Below are 10,000 nucleotides of genomic sequence, written 5' to 3' on the forward strand. Positions count from 1 at the left end.
CATTCGTGAATGATTCCGACTCACCACTTGTGCATGCATCCTCCGATTCCGACTTGAATACAAATTATGAAAGAAATGTATCTATATGATTTGAAGAGCGGGCTACTCCCAGCTGCGTGGATTCATAGCTCACTTAGTAAACCATTGCACCGGCATCGTAGTTGTTATGGCTTCGAATCCCGTTAACGTTGAAGCCACCTGAATATAATAGATAAGTGCGAGGATCATTTCTCACTTTCGTAATAAAAATTATGTAGGTATTCAACGGTCAAAATGTCGTTTGCCTTCAGTGTTTGTTTTTATTACTGTATCAAGTTGTCTGAAATAATTCATTCAGTCCTACCTACAATAGTTCCTCCTAATAGCCCGCTTTCGATATATTAAAATTCAGTCCGAAACAAAAGGCATCATCTCGATGCTCTGGGGAATAAACTCATACAAATCCCTATCGATTTATTCCCTAGAGCCTCGAGATGATGCCTTCTGTTTCGGACTGAATTTTAATATATCGAAAGTGTTCTGTCAGATGGGATACTCTGAAACATTTCTCCCGTATAGTGGTATGGCCTGATAACACTGGGGGCAAAAAAAATCACCTTTTTTGATTACATAATATCATTTTATTTCAATTATTCATTTAAAGTGAACATTTTGTTCAATGAATGAATGAATGAATTATTTTATTTTATAGTCTGTGTTCATTGAGGGCTTTTCTGGTATATTAAGTGCTAAACTTGGGAAAAATATAGAAGTTTAAAGTTAATTTTTGGCCACTGAAGAGACATATCTCGCTCCTATATTTGTCCTGGTGAAGTTACCCGTCTACAAACATGCACCACAGAATGCTGGGACTTCACCTAAAACACCACGGCATGGCAGATAAAAAAATAAAAAAAAAACCAGGACAGTGATTCAACTGATTAGACACTAGTTCCCTGGGTTTTATCGTCAGTTTCTTGCATGATGATATCCTTTTTACTACACACATTTCCGTTTTCGGAGACGGAACAAGAACTATCAGACAATGCTTTTGCTGAAGTCTTGTGAACTGCCGTGGGATAATCAAGAGGCTCAGATGAACGACTTCGCGAACAGCAGATTGAACGAATGAAAAGTTTCTTAAAAGCACGACGATATGTCCGATTGGTGCAGTTGTAGATAATCGGATTTAAGCAGGAGTTGAGGTATTGCATCCACTTGATTGCTTTGACAACCGGTATTGTAACTATTCTCCCACCGTTGCTTGAAAAAGCAAATATGGTAACTGCAACAAAAAACGGCATCCAACAAACTAGAAACGCACCAATAACAACGGCTATAGTCTTTGTTGCTTTGATATCTTTAGCGTAGTTTCTCCCTATGCGAAGGGCCTGACTTCTTGCTACAGCGTAAATTTTCATGTACAAGAGAATCATAACCAGTAGTGGAATAATGAATACCACAACCACAGTCACCACTTGATAGGCTTTCATAAACGTTGACTGCGGTTCTTCAGAAAATCGTATTCCGTAGAGTATAAAAGAGAAGACCCACAACATTGCGATCAAAACAATAGCCCGAAAGGAAGTCAGATATTCGTTGTACGAAAATGGTTTTGTTATGGCAAGATACCGGTCAAAGCTGACAGCTACGAGATTCATAACGGAGGCCGAGCCAACCAGGATATCTATGGTGGACCAGAATATATATAAATTGGGTGGAAGCGGCGCAGCCTTGGACAAGTCGGCGAACTGCAGTACCAACCAAAAAGGCATGGCTAGAAGCGCCACTAAAATATCACTTATGCTCAAACTGATGATGAAATAATTACAAATTGTTCTTAGGTCCCGATAGCAGTAAAAACAGACGCACACGATGATATTCCCAGCCAGCGTTAAGAGCATCACAACAGCCACGAAAAACGCAGCCACAATGTTTTCCTCGCTAGTTTGGAAGTTGAGGCTATCATCCGTTTTGGCTGGTGATGAGTTGTTCATGGTTTAAGGTCTTGGAAACTGAAATTGGAAAAGAAATATAGACGTGCTGTTAGGAATTGCGTTCATTTGTCACTTATTTGAGATCAAATGAGGTACCTGTTTTAAAACGAACATTTGATCCGTGGGCGAGCAGAAGTGGCAGGATGTCAGAACTATTGTACCGTTGAAAATAGCTGTTTGATGGCCGTTAACATTTCCATATCTATGAAAGTGACGTCCGGGAATCGGACGGTGGCTTTAGTCCCCTTTTCTTCAAAAGATCTGTATGATGATAAGCAGCTTATTTCGTTTGCTTTGCTGACATGAAATCTTCAACATTTACTCTAGCCAATAACAAACATGACTCCAACATGTCAGTGTGTAAACTTCACAAATGAGCCAACTGTTCACGTATGTAAACGGCGTTCCCCCCCCCCCCCCAATTTTTGGTGAAATGATGACTTTCTTCTCTACTTGCTTGTTTCGTCCTTCTTCGCTTGTGCAGAACACAATTCAAGTTACAGATGATAGGAGCCGCCAGTGACTGAGTTTCAGCAATCACCCCAAGGTACAGACGCTTCCAGCCGGCCTAAAACGTTTGACTAACCCTGACTCTAAACAGCTTGATCGTGGATGGTGGTGGCTCCCATTAGAAACTTAGGCATATGGTAAGACGTAAAAATGATTATTCTAACGACGACCTGTGTAGTAGTAGTAACTTATCACCATAGCATATGGCTGCGGCTGGTATTAAAGTAAAAGAAAGCGCCGGTTATTATGAAGCTCAGTTATGATAAAGCCATAAAGCATAATTAACCATACAGTGGCCTTGACTGGCAAACATTTTATCACCAACCTGTGTGTATATATATATATGTTCTTTTTCTTGTTCAGATTAAGACGCTAAAATAAAAGAAAACCGATAGACAAAAATGTATTTCTCCTCGCTAGAGGAATTGTCCGCGGACGCCGAAAGAAAATGAGTCGATGATTTCAGAAATTAGTTCCGGCACGGTGTTTTTATGCCTAAATCACGCAGAGAGATTTAAATTAGAACGATTCTATTAAGCTATATCAAATGTTTTTCAGTTGCGTCGCCCGATCGATCAAGTTTCTCATTTTTAAACCGAGAGTTTTTTGGTTATCATTTCTCCCATGAGTGGAAAGTCAAGTCAGTCAACATCGAATGCTTCGTATTCAAATAAGACACCACCAACAAGAATTCCGTCTGTCAACGTTTGCTTTAACAAATGAGATGCTTTTATGAATTATGGAAATTCTACCGATGCGAAGGTAAAGCTGATTTTTCGGCGATCTTTCAGGCCTGTTCTCTTCAAGAACACGGAAATTAAGGGCGATTTGTAAAATTTGCACGGCTTAATTAACGATGTTCAGGAATAAACAATAAAGTGTCATTTCACCAATCTTTGTCACAATTTGAGCGACAAGACGCAGCTAATTGTAAATAAACCAAATAACTGCATGGTGGTGTACTGGCTTCTCAACGCTGCACCGTTTTGAGATTGCTGAGTTTGGCCAATTAAGCGGGACTTTCTTAAGTAAGAGATACGAGTGTCCCAATTAAAATCAGTCGCGAAAACTTCAGGTAATGATTGCACTGCAAGTTAGTGAAGTGATACACGATGAAAAAGCTGACGAGTTGCTGACAAAGAAGGAGAAAAAGGGGTTCGGAAACTATTCAAGAGAACTTTATTACTTCAATGGGCTTCTATGGATAAGAGCAGGGGTTTATTTTCAAGCAGCTCGTTTCCTTTTAATTATAATGAATGACATATGCAAAACAAATAATAAGAAAAAAACATAAACGCAAAGATTTGCCGAAAATCTACTAAGCTGCACGTGTTAGAATTGGCGAATTAAGCACTCGAAGAATAATAAAATCGATAAAAGAAATTAAGCTAACCCGAGCCCTATTCGATATTTGTTTTCCATACTCCCTGGTTTGGTACTTTAACAAAAATTACATAATTATTCATGAGGATTACCCACGCAGAAAATTTCATTAGCGACCAAATTCGGCAAAGATTAAATGTAGCTGCCTTTGACTGTGACAGTATTGCGATTACGTTTCCTGGATAAACGTGCAAGAAAGGATAAAAACCATGCAAGTATCTATGCGGTTAGCGATGGACACAAGCACCTCGTGGCTACAAAAGCATGTTAATTTATGTCACCCGAAATTGCAATGCGATATTGAAGAAAATGAACATCTGCTCAGTTGAACTTGTCAATCGTTTTCGGTGGAACATTTTGGGGTTTCGTCGGTTTTTGAGCCGATTAGGAACTGATCTACGCTGTTCCCCAGAGGAAAAATAAACTATGACTAGCAACATTTCATCAAGGAAGCAAGATACAGTCAATAAGAAACTTTCACCTGTCCGCCTGCCACCTCTTAATCCCCGAAATTTGCTATTTATTTTCTACAAGAATTTTTTTCTTTCGCTATAGTTAATTGCTTAAAGATTTCATCGATAGAACATTACTTTTAAGCTACTTTTCGCACTGAAAAAATGAGAACCTACGTTATTGGGGGATTGAAACTGCTTGAAAATACAATTTTCTGTTACCTGTAATTTTCCTCTGTTCTCATTTACATGACATCCAGTGAGAGCAAAAGAGACGAGCTGCATAAAAGACACTCGGCAGGTGAGCATCAGTGTGAAAAGTTTACAGTACTTTGTGGCTCTCGTATTACTGCTTTATGCACTAGTCAGTGGAAAGCCCCGCACCCCCATACCCGGGGAATGCGGGGCATTAGCGTGGGATTTCGGCGGTTTTGGACTGTCACTTTTGCCACGGAATGCGGGGTTTTCGACAGCATTTGGAGCAATTATCGGCGAGCGGGGACCTTGGGCGGGGCTTAGACGGGGATTTGTTTTTCGACGCCAACTTAAATAAGCACGCAAATATCACTGGGAAAGCATACGGGAGGCATAAATGGAGGCTCAGTCAAGTGAAAATCCATTCTTTTCATGTTTGTAATGGGCTCTTAGTTAAATTCTGTGTTCAATCTGTAAATATTATCATTTCTTGTAGTGGAATTAGATAAAGATTATAGTCATGCTTCATTAGCGATTTATTTATTTATAGCGTTGACCTTTTGTCTCAGTATTTCCATTGGAATACAAAGCGAACTTACGCGTAGAGGCTGACAGTGATATTACTTTATGATTTTGTGAGATAAACCTTGTAAATGTTACTTCCGATGGGTTTCGGCTTTTTGAGTTTCTACATTACCACGGTCTGCATAATAGTGGAACATGCCAGTTCCTACCGAGGACTCTTACAGTCAAAGGTGTACTGTAATTCACTAGATTTATTATTTCTTTGCTATAGTTTTCAGAGTAGTTTGAAAATGTGTTACCGATCAAGGGTTATTTCAAGAGATTATCGAGGTAAGAGAGAGAATCCGCCATATAGGCTTTCTACTAAAGGTAATTAGTTCCTCCACGGATGTTACTCGCGCGTTGCGTGGATGTTTTCGAGGAGGATTTGTTTATGTTTTGGACAGCCAAAGCCAAAATAATGAACAGCCAAAGAGCACTAAGCAAACGAAGGCCCAGCCGAACAAAAGACAGCTGAGAGTGCAAAAAACATCTCTACTACGAAGCATCTTTTGAAAACCATTTTTCTCAGGTAGTTTCGAGAAAATCGCTTGGGCAGTTCAAGCATCGCGCGAGTAACATCCTCGGAAGAACTGGGCACCAAGTCTAAAAATAACATAAGAGGGATTACGTCACGGCGGCCATGTTGGTGTTCCAAAACAAAGGAATGACGGCCATGATGGTAATCCCCTGGGATTAGAACTCTATTTACATGCCAATACTTTCTTTTGTTTCAGTAATCCAATAAGGCTGCTGGTCACGTGAGTGAAAACGCTCCATATGGGGAATTTACTCTCTTACCTTGGTAATCTCTTGGTTATTTGCAAAATGTAGCTGGATTATTAGGCCATAAAATTTTGGTAATAAGCCATTTCCTTAATGAAATTTGTATAGCTCTTTGAGAATTGTTGTGATAGTGAACCGTTGTAGTCGGTTGAGTGTACTTTAGATTGGGTATGCTTACGCACAGAAGGGAAATAACTGGAATATTGTCAGATTGAGTTGCACGTCAAATGCATGTTTGGACTATTGTCGTTGCTATTTTAATCGTTTTGACACCAAGGAAACTGGTATTTTTTATTGCCATTTTCAAGGCTGTGCTAAACCCAGTTATTAATATTACTGTTTTTGGAGAGATTGTAAAGTTTGGAACGCCAAATCTGTAACTCAAGGTAGATTATTTTTGGCTTTATGAGAAATGGACTGCATTGTTGATTTTCATGTTTGTCAACGTTTAATTTGAGGTAGAAATTCTTGAAGTATATTAATTTTGGTCAACATTGTGCAACATTTTGGAAGTACTGTCTTGTCCTCGGGTGCGGGGGTGAAAAGTGTGGTTTTGACGTACGAAATTGCCCTGCTTGGCGGGGAATTTGCTTCATTTAGAAGGCAGGCCTGGTCTAATTCCCCGCTATTCCCCGGGTATGGGGGTGCGGGGATTTCCACTGACTAGTGCATTACATGGTCTCATTTTCTCTTAATTGCCAGGAGCCCATCACCCGGAGCGTGCAACTTACCTATTTTCGTGCAACGGCGTTTTCACAAGTAAGGTTATTTTTAGATTGAATTTCCCGCTAATGAGACTCCCACAGGAGCCCGATGACCAATTACAAGAATTAAGCTGACGTCATAGGGTCACCGAACCGGAACTGCCTTTGTTTTTTGACCTAATTCGCGGGAAGGGCTAGTCTAACAATAAACTTATTTGTGAAAACGCCGTTTCACAGACGCTGTATGGAAGTTGCACGCTCCAGATGGGCTCCTGTAATTGCAAATAAGTTGCTGTGTCACATTTTCAGTCCAGGCAATTTGCAGAGTGATTGTCATATGAAGCTAGGGTCATGGCCAGCAGTTACCGCTTCGAGTCTGTAAGAGGTAGCAACAGCATTCGAAATACTTATTTGAGGGCGGATAGATTTCACCTGTTAGGAACCTGGGATGCCTGCGCCACTTTCATTCTGTCCACATCGCGTTTTCATTAATAAAAATTCAAAAATATACCCGTTCACAATTGAATTTTGTTACGTGTGAACTCTAACGATGTTTAACACAGTTCGCGCGTTTTGTTTACAAAGAACCTGTTTCGTTCAACCGTTAAGTATATCTCTCTTCAGTTGAGTAGGGCCGCGGAACAGGCCAAACAGAATGCACCGTGAACGGCGGTCGTGGGAAGGTTTGTCAATCTATGCTCTGATAATTTATTTTGCGATCTAACTTATATTGTTTATCTTGTTCTTTATTTGTCAATTGTTGTAGATTAAATTAATCAAATTCTGGCCACGTTTGCACTCATCTGTCGTGTAGGAGAAAAATTCCTGTTTATGATAAAACCACCGAGAGATAACCTCTTTTAACCAAGAGTGAGAAGTTGCCACTAATTAGCAGCAGCCGCTTTTCGTTTACTAGCCAATAGAATCTTAATTCACACAACGGTTTGTCTTCAGTGAAATCTCATATATCGAAGCCAAGAACGTGTTTGAATATCGAGAGTAACTAGACATCACGTCTTCTGTACACGTTCGACGCACTTAATTGAATTAATAGAACTGTAAAATAGTTGTTCTTAAAACTTGAAATAAAACCGTAAAAATTCTCGTGATGACGTACATGAAGTCTGAGAAAGCGTGGATCATTCCAATGTCTCTTACATGAGGGATATAAGTATTTTTATTTTTAAAATGGCGGACGACTGACGAAGATCGTAGATCGAAATATATTTCGGATTCCCGCGAATTTTTACGGTTTTATTTTTTAAGAACAACTATTTTACAGTTCTATTAATTCAATTAAGTGCGTCGAACGTGTACAGAAGACGTGATGTCTAGTTACCCTCGGTTTGTCTTCATCCCTTCTCTATATAAGGCCCCTTAAAAGTAACTGGAAACTAGTGACGTCCTCCCAGGGGTTAGTTACCCTGGGGGAGCTATTTTTCTACTTAGCTCTTTGAAAAGATCTGTCAATCATTAACAGGTGGGAGAGAAAACTCTTGAAGGCTACACGGTCTCGCCTCAACAGGTAGGGTAACCCTGACAGGCGAGACAGCTATTTTCAGTGATGTTTAGATGCACTTTGGCTCGACCACTCGGTACGAGACGGCAAAACCTTAAATGCGTTCGCATGCGAAGCCCACGTATTTTCGCTTAGCAGACCGATGAGAAAGGAAAAAAGAAACAAAATGAGGACTGGTATGCTATGTTGCTAGCGTTCGCTTTCTAATGAAAAGCTTTTGCGCAGCCAACGCAAACTCTCGATTCAAAAACCCGCTTTTTATTCAAACTGCATATGTCGGTCCAGTTTCAGGATTTGAAAAGGCAACTATGCTTAAAAAAGACGAAGTAGAAAGAAAGAAGGGCAAATAATGATATCAAGAGCTCATGTTATGAATTTTTTTAAGACGCGCCTTAAAATGTATGCACGAGGGTCAGTCAACTTTGTCGCGGTCTCGTAATTCTCAAATAAGCGCTCGATAAAGTTATCTCGGGAAGGAGGGCTATCCGAGACCATATGAACGGGCCCTAAATCCGTATGTGTCTCTTTTGAGGCATCAGTTCTGAGGCAAAACATATTATCGTTATTTTTTCCCTAATCATTAGCTGTATGGAAACCCTGTACTCGTATTTTTTAGCCCCTCGTCTCTAATAGGAGTTGCATGGTTTTTTGGTTTAAGGACTCAGAACGTAAGGACCAATTTATGGGACGAATTGAGTTGACACTATAGTGAAGCTCTCCCAGGGGGATTCCTTGTTCCCTTGTTCCCGAAATTGCTTTCAAAACGTGTTCCCAGCTTTTTGATCCCTAACTGAACTTGTTTATGTTCCCTAAGATATTTTGTCATTGTCCCCCTGTTCTCCAGTTTCCTTGTTCAACAAAACCCCAGGGAGGGCCTCACTAGTTTCCAATTACTTTTAACTCATGTGACGTCATTATTATTGTGTTACAGAACATAAATACGAGCCAGTAGCGAGCAAAATGTTCCCACGTACTACTTGTTAAAACGTTCAATAAGGGATTTATTATTCCACTATAACGCCATTTTCTAGTATTTTCGCTTCTTCCTGCATTGACTAAGAATCATATGCATTGCATAATAAGGAGCGCGCGAATGACGAAAGCAACACAAATGAAACCACTCAAATGTCCCTTACTTGATTGGATAGGCGAAATAGCAAGTGACAAGCCATGAGAAGCTAAATCCTCTGGCTTTGCATCGAGTTGAAAACAATTTCTTTTACAGTAAAAATCCGCATAAAACCATAGTTTTACATCTGGCATAACTTTGACAAAAAAATATGTTTTTACGTCCACGTTCACGTCAAGAGTTGTTTAAGTTCGGATTTTCCCGCCATTTACTTCCAGTGAACCACGGTCTCGGTACACGCGCAATGAACCAAAAATTTGAGCTTTTTTTCTACAGTCACAATTAATTGAAATTTGTTGCTTAAGTACGAAATAAGCATATGCTAAAGTTTCAAAGTGAACGGGTATAGTATCGCAGAGATATTGGATGTTGAAAAGTGCTTTTTTCCGCTTTCATTGTCGTAGAGCGGCCGTGTCAATTGTCGGGAATTCATCGGAAATAGTAGTTGTGACGTCACTGTTGGCGTGCTGAAAAAGTGCGGCTGTGCGGGATGTACAAATCTTATAAAATTCAGTATCCTCTTTAGAGGAAAATAATGGTGTTTTGTGCTGCAATAAATTGCAGGAACTATTCTAATTCTAAAGTAAGCACGTTCAAGTTTCCCGACAACCCAAAACTACTGAAAGAATGGCTCATAAACCTTAAAAGGGAATCGTTTGAACCTACCAAATATTCACGCGTTTGTGCAGACCAATTCACACCAGACAGCTTCAAACGAAATCTGATAGGAAGGCGTTTGCTTGGACCAGCTTTCAAGCCACGAAGACTCGACCTTAAAGATG

General features: G+C 40.0%; 1 protein-coding gene and 2 long non-coding RNA genes across 16 annotated transcripts in view; 2 read left to right on the top strand and 1 right to left on the bottom strand.

The window, feature by feature from the left end:
- LOC138007064 (histamine H2 receptor-like) overlaps positions 1-10,000 on the bottom strand; it is a 60,454-nt gene that overhangs the window by 28 nt on the left and 50,426 nt on the right. For 10 of the 14 annotated variants that reach the window (XM_068853766.1, XM_068853775.1, XM_068853768.1 and 7 more), the window contains one exon: positions 1-1,994. This exon is cut by the window's left edge and continues 28 nt beyond it. In XM_068853766.1, coding sequence (XP_068709867.1) covers positions 921-1,976 — 1,056 coding nt within the window. In that variant the 5' untranslated portion in view covers positions 1,977-1,994 and the 3' untranslated portion in view covers positions 1-920. Of the gene's footprint in view, positions 1,995-2,072; positions 2,371-2,811; positions 3,332-4,543; positions 5,298-9,884 lie in introns of those variants that run through there. The other 4 variants (XM_068853776.1, XM_068853773.1, XM_068853774.1 and 1 more) reach the window with 4 other exon arrangements.
- LOC138007069 (uncharacterized) lies at positions 2,402-6,561 on the top strand. Its single transcript, XR_011123988.1, has 4 exons — positions 2,402-2,623; positions 4,582-4,622; positions 5,313-5,371; positions 5,818-6,561. It is a non-coding gene; the product is annotated as an uncharacterized lncRNA (long non-coding RNA).
- LOC138007072 (uncharacterized) overlaps positions 8,050-10,000 on the top strand; it is a 3,366-nt gene continuing 1,415 nt past the window's right edge. The window contains exon 1 of the long non-coding RNA XR_011123991.1: positions 8,050-8,095. This is a non-coding gene — a long non-coding RNA (uncharacterized lncRNA). The remainder of the gene's footprint in view (positions 8,096-10,000) is intronic.

The sequence above is a fragment of the Montipora foliosa genome, chromosome 6, assembly GCF_036669935.1.
Source record: "Montipora foliosa isolate CH-2021 chromosome 6, ASM3666993v2, whole genome shotgun sequence".
NCBI lineage: Eukaryota > Metazoa > Cnidaria > Anthozoa > Scleractinia > Acroporidae > Montipora > Montipora foliosa.